Source organism: Ochotona curzoniae, unplaced genomic scaffold (genome assembly GCF_017591425.1).
Source record: "Ochotona curzoniae isolate NIBS_2020 unplaced genomic scaffold, NIBS_Ocur_1.0 scaffold_4506, whole genome shotgun sequence".
Classification (NCBI taxonomy): Eukaryota; Metazoa; Chordata; class Mammalia; order Lagomorpha; family Ochotonidae; genus Ochotona; species Ochotona curzoniae.
This window is the reverse complement of record NW_024467119.1, coordinates 24,021,628-24,040,192: the sequence shown is the minus strand read 5'-3', so window position 1 is coordinate 24,040,192 and position 18,565 is coordinate 24,021,628. Positions and strand designations below refer to the sequence as shown.

The window sequence follows — 18,565 nt, the reverse complement described above, 5'->3', positions numbered from 1 at the left end:
CACCTGCAGTGATATTAGAAAAACATGTTTATTCCTCTTACGGAGTTTTGATTTCTCTGAAATTTTCTGGTTCATTAGAATTGATGTAATCAACTTCACTGTGACAGGATTCATGTTGTCCAGACACAAAAAACATATTACACTTGACCCTCAGCTCATAAATCATCTCAAGGGATTTTTCACATTTTATTGACACGTTGAGAATATCGAAACATTTACTCACATAGTAGTTTCTTATGTGGATTTTCCAATCAATATTCATTTATTTTAGGAAATAGCACAGCCGCAGAGTATAATATTTGATCCAGCAGCTTTGGCAATTGGAGGACTTGGGACATTTTTGTTTTGGAAAATTTGAGCAACAAAATATGTCAACAATTACTGTATCTTTGAAGTGGCCACAGGATTCTCTCCCATAAACTTTTGCAATCAGCCTTACTGAGTGTTCAGAGGGAAAAAAAGCAACAGGCTCCTCTCAAGTCAAACTAAGAGGCTATCTGTACAACTAAAAAAAAGGGGTCAAAGTCACAGTTTCTTTTCTATTTTATTTTGTTAGCTTATTACTCTAATTTATCACCCAGTTATGGAACTCATATATTATTCTAATTTGCTTCTGGCTACAGAATTCTCTTAAATTTAGCAAACAATTGTAGAACCACTTAACATGTGGGTACTTAAGTCTTTCTTCTGGAAATGTGGTCAAAAATGACTGCTTGCATGTAGAGATCTGTCTGGATAGAGATTCTAGTAGAATTGTCACCTGGTTGAACCTGAAAGAAAGAAATCAAATCCACAGAAAACAATCAACTTAATTTTTTTCTCTTTGATATTGTAGCAAACAGAACCGAAATGTTTGTTTCAATTGAGATATTCACCTACTTCCCATTTTTTCCCATCTCAGGGTGATGCTGATTCCAGCTAAGTATTCTGAGGTCCTGGTCTGTGATACGACTAAAACACCTGCGAACAAAGTCATGTCCTGGGCTTACGGTTGTCTGGACACCACTGAGCTCTAGCCATGAACTCTGACAAGTTCCTAGGGAGATATTTACCAGCATGTGCTATTTCAGGGTCATGATTCAGTAAGAAATCTACCTTGATTACAAGTGCCTCTGGTTTGGAATTAGTTCAGACCAATGCAAGTGGCTGTTTACTTTGGTTTTCTTGAAATTTAGTTTTGCTTCCCTCCTCCCTTCCCTGCACCCACACCAAATCATAATCTGTGAATGGGCAATGATCCTTTAAGAAAGTATTTATTTTCATTTTATTTGAAATGCTGAGGGATGAGAGATAGAGAAAGAGGTCTTCATCTACTGATTTACTCCCCAAATATCTTCCTTCAGCCAGGGGTGGACCAGGACAAAAGCTGGAGTCAGGAACTCAATCTAATTCCTTATTGCCAGTGGCAAGGACTCAAGTAATGGAACCATCCTCTGTTAGTTGAAAAGCTTTTCTGGGTACATTCAGTATCATCTGCCTAGAAAGCAACGATTTAGTGTTTCCCAAATATATATTTTCTGTGCTATATGTTGAAATTGTTACATCCTAGATTACTTACAAAAAAATCATAGTTTTTTACTTATTAAAGAGTCAGCTTATATTAACTTGTATGTTTATTGTATAATATCCCATTGTTTTAAATGTTTACTTGCACAGTTATTCTCAGTAGTATTTCATGGCACCCTGATCATATCCAAATCAGATATCCAAACATCTTTTGACAATTTTTCTCTCTCTCTCTCTTTTTAAGATTATTCAGTTATTTTCAGTCCTGTGTGGTAGCCTAGTGGTTAAAGTCCTCGCCTTGCATGCCCCGGGTTCCCATATGGCTGCTGGTTCATGTTACAGCCGCTCCACTTCCCTTCCAGTTCCCTGCTAGTGGCCAGGGAAAGCAGTTGAGGACTTGGAACCCTGCACCCACACAGGAGACCTGGAAAATCTTGCTCCAGGCTTTGGATTGGCTCAGCTTTGGCCATTGCTGCCATTTGAGGAGTGAACCAGCGGATGGAAGACCTTTTTCTCTGTTTCTCCTTCTCTCTCTATTTCTGCCTTTCCAATAAAAAATAAATAAGTCTGATCCAAAGCCAGAGACCAGGATCGTCTTCTGGTTTTTGCAAGAGGCTACATGGTTTCAAGGCTTTGGGCCATCCTCTACTGTTTTCCCAGACCATAAGCAGGGAGCTGGATCGGAAGTGGAGCAGCCAGGATGCCAGGACATATACTGGCACCCATATGGGAATCCAGCCGTTGCAACACAAGGATTTAGCTATACTAGGCTGCCATAACAGGGCCAATTTTTCTCATTTTTGACTTTCAGTAATAGAATTCACGTTAAGTTTGCTTTCTTCATATACATTTTTGAACGTTTAAAAATAGATAAATAAGTATAACAAATTAATGATTAAGTAAAACTTCTGGGATATCTTTTACACTTGATATTATCTTCTGAGATTTTCCAGAGGAATCTTGGGGAAAAAAAATTCAAAAAAATTGTCTTTCACATTTGAAACAAATGTGCTAAAAATAGGTCTGAAAATGTCATCAGAAGAGTCACCACTCAGAAGAGCCACTCAGCCTTACCTAGGTAAATTCGTTCAGATTCAATTAACATAAACATTTCAAAAACTTTGTATGTTTTCTCAATCCTACAAGTTTCTCATGGGCCCTACTGTCTCAAATATTTTTATGTGCAAGCCAGATATTGATGGCTTATCGTAGAAATATTTCCAGTGGGTTTTGACACCATACTCGCGCTGCTTTTCTTCAACAAAACAGAACCCACAGAAATCTGATTCAACTTTAACAAACAGGAGTGACCCGTTATAAACTGATATATGATTCTCATTTATTCTTTTAAGATTATAAAACTCTATACTTCCTGAGGCTATTCAGTAAGAAGTAAGCTTTCACTTTTTTTTTTTAACCAGGATTTTTAATTGTAGAAATCATAAAAATAAACCTGCTTGGCATGTCCCATTTGTAGACGCATATGCTTAATTAATCAGTTAGGAACAACTACTTTTAAGGAATTAAGGTTAATTCCATTTATGCAAAAAAAAACAAAACAAAACAAAAACAAACACTTACAATGCCCTCCCAAGCAAGCTGCACTGTATCTTGGTGTCAAGGCTCCAAGGACATTGTCCAATGATATTGTTTGTTAAAGGCAAATCACATTAACATACATGAGGAGGCTTGGAAAAGAGAGGAATCTACTCAAACTTACAGGCACAACCAGAGAAATCGAGTAGAGCGCTTCTTTAGTTTCTCAGCTTTGGAACAACACAAAGAAGAGGGTTGTAAAAGCTCTGTTTCAAAATCCTGATGGAAGCTTGCAGGCAGAATCTAGACAGTATTTGTCCACACTTATCTGACCACAGGATTCAGAAAGCACATTTAAGGTGCTGTGCCCGGCAAAGTAACACCTTTGCTGCACATAGGTAAACACTCAGGAAAGGCTTAATGAAGTCAACCGTATTTTATGATCAAGAATAATCTTTTTTGAAATTACTAGAATAAAATGAGGGAAGGAGATTGCCAGAAAAAACTGCAAAACTTTGAAATGGAAAGAAGCTGCAGAAGTCTTGATAACTCATTCAGGAATTCTCATCTTTAATCTATGCTGTAACTCTAAAATTGTAGAAACTTGATAATTCAAATGAATTTTGACTATAATATTTTGGTGTGTTTGACTGAATGCATTGATTTTTATTTACCATGATTCTTTTTTGAATTTATTCTTATGTTTACATCAGAATTCTGGTCATCTTGCCAAGAAACCGGTTTTCTACTCTTTTTTTTTAGAGGTTCCTGATCACATTTTTTGTGGAAAAGTAAAATTAAATGGGATCAAACTCTTTTCTCACACTGTGCCATCCTTATTTTCCAGGAAGTATTTTCCCTTCTTATCATGTACCCCATGTTTTGTCAGGATGCCCTTCTAATCAGAAGCTTAAAATAGGGCTCTGTGGGGAAAGTGCACAACGTCTCTAGCATCTCATCTGTGAATAGCTTTGAATCCCGGCTACTCCACTTCTGATCCAGCTCCTTGCTAAAACAGCAGGGTATGGCCCACATCCTCGAGCCCTTGCACCCATGTGCGAGACCTAGAAGAAGCTCCTGATTCTGGCTTCTGGCTTCAGTCCCTGCCACTGTGACTGATTTGGGAGTGAACTGGTTGATGGAAGATCTTTCCCTCTCTTGCTCTCTGTCTCTACTACTTCCTTCAAGATAAATAAATCTTAATAATGGAAGCTAAAAATAGAATTTTTTCTTGATCAGGTGTGTTTTATTGAGATATGTACTGTTCTTTTCACTACAGATAATCAGTTTGGATGGATGATGTTTATTATCTATATTCTCTTATTACTATAATTAATATTGATGTGTAGATATGTGCATAATCCAATATTAAATATTTTACTTTATATTTCTGCTGATACACCTTCCTTGTGCTATACGTTATATATGAGTTCTTGCACAGGACACATTACAGCAATGTGCTTATCACTCAGGGTTGTTCCATAAATACAGCATTTATACTTAAAAAAAAAAAGCAGTTTTCCAGGTCAAGAGAAGGTCATGGAACTTATATTTTAGACGTTTCAATCCAAGTGCTGTGATGTAATTTTCAATGTATTCCTTAAGGCCATTGATTTTAGCAGTAGTTGGGTGAGTAACTTCTTAATTTACATGTGGTGGACTTAGAGTTCAGATAGACCAGGTGATTGCCCAGGGGAGAGAATGTTTAAAAGCTACTTAGTATGTGGCTGTTTCAGGGCTATAATCGACCAAACATTCAGTAATTTGGGCAGCAAAACCAGAAAGCTGGCAAGACTTCAGATTTTCTTAATAACTGTGACTGTGCCACAGTTAAAATGTAACATTTACAAGAAGCCTCCAAGGAAAATTTGGGAGCCAAAAAAGTGGTGTTGGCCATTCGTAAGTGTCCCCTGCCTTACTGGTCCAGTATTAATTCAGTTTTTGTGGTGTGGTTAGAGGGACCCTTCTTGGGGACTTCAAGGAATGATATATTTTCTTAAATGTATTCTATTTAGTATAGATATATGTTGACTGTTTTTGATTTTACACACATATATATGTATATATATATATATATATATATATATATATATATATATGAACATTAAAGGAAATATCCCTGGCCCCTGTAGCAAGACAGATGAGAAAACTGAAGGCCCACACTGGAGGGCAAAGCTCCAAGAAAATGAATTCAAGCCATCTGTCCAAAGGATGTAGGAATGATAGGCTTCCACTGTGAGAAGAGTCATTTCAAGGCTGTGAGGGGCTGGGACTTTAAGATCTGTGTGGCAAGGGAAATTAAGACCAGTCAATGAATTTAGGAGGCAATTAACACCCATTCTACTAATAGAAGCAAGTGTTCCAGAGGGGGTCACTTGAGAGGAATGAACAGAAAAGAGAGGAGCTGGGAGAAGGCGCTGTTGGAACTAGAAACTCCTCCCAAAAGCACAAACAGGTGTTTTCGATTGTTCAGATTTAGTTTCAATTTTAAATCTTGTTTATCCGGGTACTTTTTTGAACTTAATGCATCTTTAGCACCTATATGTGCTGTCTTTACATATTAAAATATCTCCTACTCACACTGACTGATGCTCGTAGTCAGAGTTCCAAGCTTCAACCACATATCGCCCACGAAGGGCAGAAAAGCACTGGAGCCCACACCTCTGGCAGTTTTCTGCTAAAAATAACCTTAGCTTTACATATGTTTCTAGTACCCAAGGTCCTAAAATATTTTAAAGTTAACCTCAAAAGTTTCCAAAATTATTTTTGGCCCTATTATCCATTTCTTTAGTAAAAATTCAGTATTCAATTTATTCATTCCACAGATGTTTGCTACCAGGTGCAGGCATGGTGCTCACGTCGGCAGTATGATGGCATAATGGCGGGAATGCGTCCTGCTCCAAGTGGGATATTCCATGCTTTGACCAGTATTGTTTTCTGGGAACCTGTCGACAAATCTACTCCGCATGATGCTTCTTAAAGAAATGATGGTAGTAAAAAAAAATGTGTGCCGTCTTTCCCCATGTTACTTCCCCCGTCCTACTTGTCCCCGCCCCGCCCCAATTCCTTATAATGATCCCAGTGAGAAAAAAATAGTCGCAAATTATTAGAAGAAACATCCACTATGGTTGGTTCTCTGTGGAGGTTAACCACAAATCTTTGGTAGTCTGTTCAGTCCCAGGAATATGGAATTTAAACTACTCAAAATTAAGAATGTTGAATTCAAGCTTGTTTTAAATGAATGAATTTTGATTATACGCTGCACAGATAGTAAGGTCAAGTAATGACTAATAAAACAATATTATGTAAAACTAAGTTCTAGGATCTTTAGGGGAGACTAAAACAATAAAATTATGGATGCCCAGGTCTCACCAAGGATGGGTTTAGTTTGAGTTTTTAGGGATGGGAGTTTAGGGTTCTCTGATTGGTCGGTGAATTATTTTACAGGACTGCGTGGGATTGCTTTTCACCAAGCCATGGAAGGCTAGACATCAATAAAGGAATCTGCAAATGGCTTGCATTACAAAATAGCTCATTGTTAAAAAAGTGAATGGTTTTCAATAAGTGAAGCCCAGACTCTGGTTATAAAGTTGTTTTATTTTTTTAGCATAATAAAAAAAAAATGCATCCTGCTCAATCCATGCACAGCCTGCATCATACATGCCCTTCTGACTCTGACATTCAAGACGCTTTCTTCCATGATGATGTCCTTTGCTTCACCCTTGTTCTACAGCTAATGCATGCTTGAGATCTAACCTACTTTTAAGTTTGCTTGACTTGTTATCAGCTACTTATCAAGCAACTAAGAGGGATCTTCAAGAAGTTCAGTAGTAACATACATTACCCTTTAAAAAAGATTTATATTACTTATTTGAGAGTCAGTTTACAGAGAGAGAAGGATAGAGAGGAGAGAGAGAGAAAGAAAGAGAGAGAGAGAGAGACAGAGAGAGATTGCCTATGCTGGTTTACTCCCAAGATGTCTGCTGTCACTGCAATATTAATATTAATGGCATTTCTTCAGTGATACATTGGTTATTCAGTAACATGTTATTTAGCTTCATGTTGCTGTAAATTTCCTATTTTTTCCTGTTTCATGGCTTTTCATTTAAGGGAACGTATAGTAACTGTGTAACAGAGACTGTCATATCCAGAAGTGAAGATAAAATGCAGTATGCATCTCTACTTCCAAATCAAAGGTGGACTGCCAATGAAACTGTTAAATATATCGTGAAAATAGGCTTATGGCCCCTCTGCCATTATTCGTACCTACAATGTCGTACCTACAACGTAAACAGCAGATTGACAGACTTTAGACTATGAGTGAGTATACTGCTATCATTAAATGGGGGCAATCAGTGGGCGGAGGAGACCTGGAGAGAGAAGGGAAATCCAAGAGCCAATGGAAATGTATCAGAAACTTTAAAAAGTAAATAAAAAATATCAATGGCATACTAGTTCCTCACCTTATGGCTACTGTAATATATATATAGATATATAATATGTAGAATATATATTATACATAATAATATAATATAGAATTATATATATATATAATCTCTATATATAGAATTATATATATAATATATATAATATATATATAATTATATATATAATATATATAATTATAATATAATATATATAATAATATATATATAATATATATATAATATATATATCATATATATATATGATATATATATAATATATATATAATCTCTATATATAGAATTATATATATATAATTCTATATATACACTTGGTTTTGGGGAAACCATCCACCCAATTTTATATTTAAGGCCTATTTACTGGATAGTTATTAACTCGGTCTTTCACTAAACAATGGGTTTATGAAGGACTTCGCCATTTAAAATGGGAGGGCAGAAAAAGAAAAGCTGGTGTGTTAAGGATAATTTCACTTGTTTTAACTCTTTCAGAGCAGTTTCTCTTTGTGCTGTTTTGTAAGTGCATCGTGTCAGATTTAGAGCAATTACATAACGGTGAGACCCAAAACAAACTCTCCCATGATTAGTGCTTTCTAAAAGCAAAAGCAAATGCCTGTTTCTTTTATTTTTTTTCCCCAGATAATGTAGCAGAATGAGTGCAAAGTGCTTCCACTTAATCCTTCTAAAGATAAAACACTGGAAACATTTTGGTGGGTGTGAATCACTGAGACAAGCATTCTTCTCTCAGAAATAGAAACTTGCCTTATTTGTTCCAGATGTCATACAGCTGCAGGGAAGTTACAGCCACTGATCCTGTTTTCAATGCAACCAAACTCTTACTGGATTCAGAAATTCCCAACCAATAAACTCATATTACTAGTTCTAAGAACTTACCCACCTTATTTTTTTCTACTGTTCAAATCAGCAAACAACTGAATTTCACAAGAACAACACTTCAGAATGAATGAGTCTGCATCTGTGTTGTTCAAAGGGAAGCATCCTGTTTATCACTACTTCCATGTTCTTGACCTATTTAACGTTCAGTAGAAATTATTTCAAAGGGAGTCGTTTAAGGAAAATAAAAAAAACGGAACACTGAGATCTGGATAATATTGTTCTTACAACATTTTATAGCTTCTTACCTATTGAATTTATAATTAAGTAACCATCAAAATTATTAAGAAGGTTGAGCATAAACATATTCTTATCAATATGCTTTTGTTATTACCCAAAATAGACATTATAGCTTACTTCTTGGTTTCCCTGTGATGTGATAATAAATGATATGCTGGGCTAGTTTTGTGGTATAGCAAGTCAAGCTTCCACCTGTGCTGGTTCCTGTCCCAGCTTCTGCACTTCCTATCTAGCTTGCTGTGTCTGACCTGGGGAAGGCGGCAGAAGATGACCCCAGGGTTTGAACTCTTGTCACCTAAGGGGAAGACTTGAAAAATCCCAGGCTTCTGAGTTCAGCCTGGCCCAGCCTAGCTGCTGCAGAGATCCGGATAGGGAACTAGTGAATAAAAACATGCCTTAGCTTGTCTCTTTGTAACTCTGACTCATAGATGAATCTAAAGAGAAGTGTTATGTTGACTACATTAAAAGAAAATGATCTATAGTCTCAGAAGTGAGTAAGTTCAGAAATTATAAAGGAGCTCAAAACAGCCCAAGAAAAGTGATGTTTTATTTTATGTAATTTTGTTTATGTTTTTGATATCAAATGATTTATTATTTTGGAAGGGAGAATAACAGTTAAAATGATCTGAATTGTGCCTAAATAATGATTTGCAGTCATTAAGAATCCCCCAAGGTCCATAAAGGGTAAAACTCAGGACACATGCTCTAGAAGCATACCACTCATTATAGAGCCCTCAGAGAGTCTGACTGCGATGTCATTCAAAACGGATTCAGAGGTTTGTTACACACGCATTAGTGTAGCCATTAATCATTTCAAATCTTTTCTTAATAGAGTTTAGTTTCCCAAGAAAGAAAAAAAACCTGTGAATGTGACTTATTAAGATTTTTGTACTTTGCTTCAATTGGTCACACTATTTAAAACATTTTTTAATCTATTTGAAAGGCAATTTACAGAAATAGGGAGTGATGGAGAGAGAGAAAAGAAAGAAGAAGAAGAAGAAGAAGAAGGAGGAGGAGGAGGAGGAGGAGGAGAAGAAGAGGAAGAAGAGGAAGAGGAAGAGGAAGAGGAAGAGGAAGAAGAGGAAGAGGAAGGAGAGGAAGAGGAAGGAGAGGAAGAGGAAGGAGAGGAAGAGGAAGGAGAGGAAGAGGAAGGAGAGGAAGAGGAAGGAGAGGAAGAGGAAGGAGAGGAAGAGGAAGAAGAGGAAGAGGAAGAAGAGGAAGAGGAAGGAGAGGAAGAGGAAGGAGAGGAAGAGGAAGAGGAAGAAGAGAAAGAGGAAGAAGAGGAAGAGGAAGGAGAGGAAGAGGAAGGAGAGGAAGAGGAAGAGGAAGGAGAGGAAGAGGAAGAGGAAGAGGAAGGAGAGGAAGAGGAAGAGGAAGGAGAGGAAGAGGAAGGAGAGGAAGAGGAAGGAGAGGAAGAGGAAGGAGAGGAAGAGGAAGAAGAGGAAGAGGAAGAGGAAGAAGAGGAAGAGGAAGGAGAGGTAGGAGAGGAAGAGGAAGGAGAGGAAGAGGAAGAGGAAGGAGAGGAAGGAGAGGTAGGAGAGGAAGAGGAAGGAGAGGAAGAGGAAGGAGAGGAAGAGGAAGGAGAGGAAGGAGAAGGAGAAGGAGAAGGAGAAGGAGAAGAAGAAGAAGAAGAAGAAATCTCCAAATTGCCCAAACAGCACGGACTGGGCCAGCCTGAAACCAGGAGCCAGGAGCACGTTGCAAGTGTTCACTTAGCTAGTCACTTCACAACACCAGCCCCTAATTGATCACATTTTAATATCTAGTGATACGCTTGTCTAAATATTTATCTGTTCATATTAAATATTTCCCTAAAGATTCTGACATAGTATGTCAGTTCACTAATGAGAAAATTGAGCCCAGAAAAGAGCAGCTTTCTTTTGTAGGAGACAGTGTTGTCAGTTGTCTATACACTCTTTGCTGTTACAGAACCCCTGGTTTTAGCTAGCAGCTATAGACAGGGGTGTGGCTAGAATGTGGGGCTCCTTCACCTAATAAGCAAGTTTCCAAAAAACTTCCACATACAAACTTACATTGCATTGCAAGAATATACTCATGAAGGAAGTCTAACTAGATGGAGCTCTAGTTAGGAAGTGACATCCTTATATAGGTGGCCATAAAAAAAAGAAAGAAATCTCGTCTTTCGCAACAAAATGGATGTAACTGGAAATCATTATGTTTAATGAAACAAGTCAGTCACCAAAAGACAAATATCATATGTTTTCCCAGATCTTGGTAACAAACACATAGAATTAAAAAAAGGACCTTATATGAACTAGAACAATGTTCTGATGTACGATTATTGTTTATAGCTTTGTCTATATTGCTGAGAAATAGTAGGGTTTTCTTTTTCTACTTGCTGTGGATTGAAATCTTTACCTAATGGAGTGTTAAGTCTGTTATTTCAAAGTGAAATTGAAGTATGCCATTGTAATTTTATTGTTTAAAGACAGATAAACAAGCAGCAAGGTGAGTAGGAGGGAGGATACTGTGGAAAGCACTGCTCTGCTCCTAAGTTTAAGTTGTGAAATAAGTGAAATTTATTCACTTTATATAAACAGGTTCCCAAAAAAGTGTGGCTATCGTGGCTGTACACCTATGTTGGTTCATGTGGATGAGACACCTCACCTAAAGAGCACTTTAGTCTTGAATTATCCGGACATGTGGGAGAAAGGGGAACTTCTCTTCTACCGGAATCAGTCTTGCAATTTCTGATTTGTGGAGCTGAATCTGATCACAGAAATAATCTGTTGCTTGCTACAAAATTCCATTCATTTATTTTTTGAACATAGAGTCATTGAACATTTTTTAGATGCAATGAATTATAGTCAGTATAAAACAAAGATAGATTCATTTCTTATTTCAAATCTATAAAAACTGTTTTGAGAGATTTTGGAAGCTTGACTCCCCTTTGGCTGTGGTCTCTCATTACTCCTGTATCATATACCTACTGACTTCTTTTCCTTGCTATAAAGCAATATGTGAATTATATACATGAAAATGGGTAATCCATGCACCTAATGGTTTTAAACATGGCTTGAAATTTGATTGGCAGACATAGGACAATCAGGATAAGAAGTCATGATAGAAACACAGTCTTTGAAAATCATGTTTTATGCAAACTTTGTCTTCCAACAACTTTACAATACCATAGGATGGGTCTGTAAAATAGGTAAGGAAAATTGTTCTCCAAGATACCACTTAGAAATAAACTAAGAATCACATTATTTCAATGTTAGCCACATATATAGATGATTATTAGACAAAGTTGATATGAGAGATCCTAGTTCCTAAATGATTCGTCTCCCTAAGAATACACAGTGATTGGACTTCTGGGATCAGGATAAACAAGGAGATTGCCCACTGACTTAATTCTACTGCTGCCTAAAGAGGAGTTTCTCATTTGGGAATTATATTTAAATTCACTCTAAAATCCTATGTGTTAATTTCTGATAGTTTATTAAGCTACAGAATTTCATATGTTTCATATGTTTCAAGTTTCACAGCACTACTCACTTCTAAATTTACAAAATTAAAGATGTGAACTATTTAACACACTTTTGAATAATGGTAGGAAGGCACTAAAAAGAAGGAATACATATGTGAAAAAGTAGAATTACCTTTGGATCCACATTGAGAATTTTTCTGTCTCTTTTGTATTTGAAAAGTAAGCCATCTGGGTTATCAGTAATCACTTGATAGTTGGGACTTGAATTACACACAGCGATGTGACTGTCCCAGTTGTAAAAGCTGTAGAAAGAAACAGTGGTTAGGAATGACTATGCGTAAAGTGTAAAGCTGGCAGGTGTGTTTTAGAAAACTTTTAGAGCAGTTCAACCTTAAGAAAAGTGGTTACACACAGTTACACAATCATGTAGAATGTGGCTGAGATTAAAATTCTTGTAGAAGAGATTAGACTGGATTATTCTCAAGCCATTTGCACACGGTTATGACGATTTGACATGATTTCCTGGTTTGGACGCTCTATGACTAAGGGCCTATTCCGGTATTATATGCTCAGGAAGTCAAGAAGAAAATTGATGCAATTTAAGGTTATTTGTTCCAGCACAGACTCATCGGGGGTATTAACAGGCTTCTTGCTGGAAGAGAAAGCAGGCTAAGTCATCTCTTTTCATTCAAAACCATTTCAAATGGATTTCTTTTAGTCTCTATTTCTCAATAATATGTTTCCCAGGGAGTGGGTAAATAATTTCTGTTGTAGTGCTGTTCATGGGCCAGATAGGATGTAAATTGCTCCATGACTTCCTTGACATGAAGTTGCTTTCATTTAACAAACAATTCTAGGACACAAGAGGGAGGTCAACTAGCGTGGTAAAGATCCTCCAACAAATATATTCTGGGGCTAAATATTCCAACTCACTTCCGCAGGTTCCAAAGCACACCTGTGCCCCTTCAGTTTTTCAACATTACCTACTTGAATTTTACTAAGTTTTAGAAATTCTGTATGGAAATCATATTCAGCCAAAATTGAATATGATAATACCACATAAGCTGGAAGAATCCTCAATATATTTATTTCTCATGAAGAATTTATGATTTTTACTTGTGTTCCATATGAAAGCCAAAGAGACAGCTCATATTTAGCTGTCTTGTTTAGTGTTCTTCTAAAATGCTTGTCACATTATTTTTAACCAGTTTTCCACAATTCTATTTATAGGTTGCTTTACTGTCTATTTCCCTCCTCCCTCTTTTTGAAATAATGTTTTTTTTCAGTAAATTCAAAAAAACTCAATAAAAATTTTATTGATCAAAGTCACTTATTATTATCAGAGGCTTCAATATTATTAGCTTTGTCTTACTATCTATAAAATGTATTTATTCTCAAAATGTTGAACACTCTGCTAAATGATTTATGTCACTACAAGAGAGCTGTATTAAACAGTCTCTTCCCTCTCTCTCTTTTAAGACTTGTAATGTTTTTTATTCGAAAGTCAGATTTACACAGAGAAGAAGAGACAGAGAGAAAAAGATCTTCCATCTGATGCTTCATTCCCCAAGTTGCCACAACAGCTGGAACTGAGCTGATACGGAGCCAGGAGCCAAGAGCCAGGAGCTTCTCCCTGGTCTCCCACGTGAGTGTAGGCTTCCAAGGCTTTGGGCCACCCTTTACTGTTTTCCCAGGACACAAGCCGGGAGCTGGATGGGAAGTGGAGCAGCTGGACAGGAACTGCACGTTTATGGGATCGCAGCAGTTGCAAGATGAAGATTTATCCACTGGTATACAGTGCTGGCATCCCTTCCCTTTGCTCCACCCACGTTCTGATACTCTTCAACTCTTTCTGTGGTCAAGTGTAGATTATCTGCTCTTCTGAGACATGCAGTAAGGGGAAATGGTTCCCTTACCACTTTGTCCCTTTTAAGAGAGGAAGAATGAACAGTTCATATTGGAATTTAGGTACCAGATGCACATAACAGAAAAACAGAATAATAAACAACTCCTGTTAGGCTAGAATATTTAGGAGGGGTAGCTTGGATTTGGTGCAGATGAATTAAGAAGCTGTGGAAAATGGAGACGCCAGATGAACCAGTCAAGTTATAAAAACTTTATCCATGGAAACATGGAATTATCATTAGATCAACATTCATAATTTTTCTGTCTCTCAAGCTCCCTTCTTTATAAAGTACCCTGTATTAACTTCCCTGTAATTTCCAGTCTGGACCAGATAAAATATGAAAAAATCTTCTCATGATGAGGAAAAGGTACATGAAAGGTCCCAAACAATCTGACCACAGACGTCTGAGGTTTTGCTGCAAGGTAATTCTCTACTCGAATGGGAACTTTTGGGTGGCTGGGGGTTGAGGGTGGGGTGGGATGTAAGTTCATATTATTGTACTGTCCCACAGGGACAATCCAATTCACATTTTGTCCTTTCCACCCAGGCCAGCATTCAAGGATGCCATCGTACGACCAAGTTCAAACATGCTTGGCCTCCACTTCCATGCATGCCTCATCCTCCGAGATCCTTAGAATGGCTCCATCACCTCATTATCTGCAGAGACGGACAGTTGCTTGCCTAACTGCACAGGGATTAGTACTTCTGATGCTGTGAAAACTTTACTGCATGACCCAGGAGCTGGAATGACTCCATCTCTGTAAACTCGCTACACTAAGTTGTATGCTGTGCCACACAGGTGCCATGTTTCCAGTGCCCAGAGAACTTCCCTGTGGCATGCCTGGCATCACTGCAGTGACCCCACTCTTGGATGGCCCACAGATAGATACTAGTGGCCTGCAACTGTTGATGTATAATCTAGCTTAAACTTAATTGTACAACTATAAGTGATCCTACGCTCATGTAGTTCATGAGGCCTGACAGGTCAATTTCTGTTAGCTTATGGGTGCACTGGTTTGTATCTGCTGTGTCCGTTGGAGTGGCAACCTGACCACCATAGTGTTTCACATCTGATGGGTCCCTGAACACTGACAGGCACTCCTCTTCTGATTCCATGCACAACATTTGCAAAGTCAGCTCATACTTCAAAAACTGTATTGCAATACTCAGTTGGAAACAAAGTTAACGTAATATGTCAAACTCCCTCCCCCAAGACATACAAGCATGACAAGTCTAGACTAGATATAAATAAACTAGATAGTCTATAAAAGTATATGGGCTATAAAATTGATAAAAGTGAGATGTTGGCTAGATTTATAAGTACCAACATAGTAACAGAAGAAGGAAAAAAAGAAAACAAAACATTCACATGTATTTGTCCAAAGCAATACAATACTCTCCAGAAACAGACACACCCACGAAAAAGAAATTGACAAAGTACTTAAAAAGCAGCCAGAGGATTTTTTTAAAGGAAACTCAATGAGATGCAACAAGGTATGTATATGAAATTAAATGAAACTAGGAAATCAGTTCATGATAAGCATGAGAAATTGAGTGCCAAAAGAGATTCTTTAAGAAAGAACCACAAAGTCACCTTTGAAATAAGAACTCCATAGGTCAAAACAAATAAAGCTACGAGCATATAAAACCCAGCCAATAAAATAATAGCTGAAAACCTCCAAATCTTTAGAAATGATACAAAAGTTCAGGGCCAGGTGCTCCAATGGGCTTCAAATAGGAATGATAAAAAGAAAAAACAAAAACTCCTCTCTGTGGTACATTATAGTCAAACGTTGACAAGTCCAAAACAAGAGAAAAAACACAGTCACATTTAAGGAATCATCTATTAGACTAACAGCAGATTTCTGAACAGAAATCTTACAAATTAGGATAAAGTCAGAAATGATATCTTAAGTTCTGGATGAGGAAGAAAAATCTGCCAAACAAGAATACTGTTTCTAGAAGAGGCTATCTTTGGTTACTGCTGGGAGGGCTCTAGTTTCACTCCTTTGCATGTGCATATCCAAATTTCCCAGCACTATTTATGAAAACAAACTATCCTTTCTTACAAAGTATGTTTCTGGCACCTTTGTCAAAGAGCAGTTGGTTATAGACGTACAACTTTATTTCTAGAATCTTGATTTTGTTCCATTTTTCTCCAACTCAAATTTTATTCCAAAGCTGTGCTGTTTATATAAGTGCAGTTTTATAGGATATTTTAAAGTCAAATAGTGAAATGCCCCCTTTACTTTTGTGCACAAGATCCTTTCAGCTATTAGGAGTGTTTTCTGGTTCTTTATAACAATTAGTAGTGTTTTCTCTAGCTCTGTGGAAGATATCATTTTGATATGTCATTGAAATATGTTAATGATACTGATTCTGCTAGTACAGAATACTGGTATCTTTCCATTTATAACTGTCCTCTTTAATTCCTTTCATCAAGGATTCATTGTCTTAATAGCAGATTTTGTATTATCAGGCCTTTCTTTCTGTAGCTATTTGGAATGGGACTGCTTTCTTAATTTCATTTCCAGAGGATTTTGTATTGATGTTATTTTTTTGTACATTGATTTTATACCCTGCAACTTCTGAATTTACTCACTAATTCTAACAATTTGTGGTGGAGTTTTCAAAGCTCTCTGTATGTAAGATGCAGTCATCCTTAAACAGGGACAGCTTCATTTTCTGTTTTTCATTTTGGTTGTTCTTCATTTCCTGCTCTTGCACAATTGTTCTAATCAGAATGCCAGAAATATTGAGTTCTATAAAACACCTTTTCTGCACCGACAGTGGTAACCAAATGGTTTTGGTCTTCTGTCCTGTAGATACAATTTATCATACTTTTACTTTGCATATTTTGAGCCATTATTGCATTCTTGACATGCATTTCATTTTAAGTCAGTTGTTGGATTAGATGTGCTTGTATTTTGTTGGGGATTCCTGAATTTTCCTACTGAATCAACACTGGCCTGTCACTGTCTCCTTTTTGCATTCTTGTCTGATCTTGACATCAAGGCAATACTGGCTTCAGAATTCTCTTTTCCCCCTCTTACCCCAGCTAAGGGTAAATCAATTGTGTTTATCTTTCCAAAGAACCACTCTTTATCTAATATGTCGTATTGTTTTTGTTGTTCACATTCCTGACTTGTGCTCTGAATTTCATTGTCTTTCCTTCTATAAACTTTGCAACTAGTTTGTTCTTATTTCTGAGGTGCAGTCGTCAAATGTTGGACGGCTTGCTGTTTTCATTGTATGCAGGAGTGGGTTGCTGTAAGATTCCCTCATAGAATTGCTTTTTGCTGCATGCCATAGGTTTTGGTATGTTGTGTTTGCACTTTGGTCCATTTCAAGAAATATCTAATGTCCTCGACTTATTCTTTGATCCATTGTTTTTTGATAAAGTTATTGAATATCTATACTAGTTTATAATTGTTTATTTCTATATTTATTGCATTATTATCAGAAAACATACACTATATGATTCCCATTATTTTATTATTTTTATTTATACAAAGTGAAGGAATTTACACTTTCCACATATGCAGATCTAGGAGCACAGTGCTCCTTCCTGTTCCAACCACATTTCCACTCTCTCTTCTCCTTCCGTTCTTGTTTCTCTTTTACGTTTTACAGTGACATACTTTCAGTTTGATTCATGATCATATATTTGGTGACACACCATATGATTTATCCTGGAAAGCATCCCACGTGTTGTTGACAACAATGTGTATTCTGCAGCTACTGGACTGAAAGCTCTGTAGCTGTCTGACAGTCTGGTTGATCTAAGGAGCGGTTTGTCTCTGTTGATTACAATTTTGTGTATGTGTGTAGGTGATCTTCCAATTTTTAAGTGGGGCTTTAAAGTCACTCATTATTAGTGGAGGTAAACTGGGTTTACTTTTCCCTTTTTGCCCATGATATGTTTTTTTGTAAGTCTGATTTCTCCTTGCTGGATTGGATGCTTTATATTGTATTCATTTTTAATCTGAAGTTTATTTTTTTTCAGATCTTTATTGTTCATCTAGGTTTCCTCATGTCTTCTGTCACATTTTAAAATTAACTTAGGGCAGGCTTTTGTAAGTAAGTTGGCTTAAGACAACACTTGATTACAAAATGTATTAGGTGATAAGAAGACCTTACTTACCTTATTGCAAAAATACCTATCTGTTTTCCATAGTACTTGGTAGCTACTGATACCAGTGAAGATATTTGATGATACCAGAGGATTGCAGAACTTTGAACTATCATAAAGAGTAGATTACAAAGACTACTATCTGATATATGGTAATTCATATGTAATACAGGAAATATACAGAACTGAAATGGATACCTTCTGAATGTTGATTTAGCCCTTGTTTATACTCCTGTGGAATTGAGGTCCTTCAATTTTTTTTTAATTGTTGAATTTTATGATTAGTGGTGCATTTAGGCTGTGATTATTAATGTATTCAAATTATGTATTTGTAAAGATTAAAAAAGAAAATGGAGGAGGGAGACAGGGAAGGGAAGAGACAGGGAAATAAGGTTGCCTTTCTAGAATTGTATCTGTGAAACATTAGAAATGTATTGTCTTTTTATTAATAAACATTTAAA

At 36.9% G+C, this 18,565-nt stretch overlaps 1 protein-coding gene across 1 annotated transcript in view; it reads right to left on the bottom strand.

Moving 5' to 3' along the window:
- Nucleotides 1–536: 536 nt before the first annotated feature.
- CFAP299 (cilia and flagella associated protein 299) overlaps nucleotides 537–18,565 on the bottom strand; it is a 500,128-nt gene continuing 482,099 nt past the window's right edge. The window contains exons 7-8 of the mRNA XM_040967260.1: nucleotides 12,239–12,368; nucleotides 537–770 (exon numbers count right to left, since the gene is read on the bottom strand). Coding sequence (XP_040823194.1) covers nucleotides 675–770; nucleotides 12,239–12,368 — 226 coding nt within the window. The 3' untranslated portion in view covers nucleotides 537–674. The remainder of the gene's footprint in view (nucleotides 771–12,238; nucleotides 12,369–18,565) is intronic.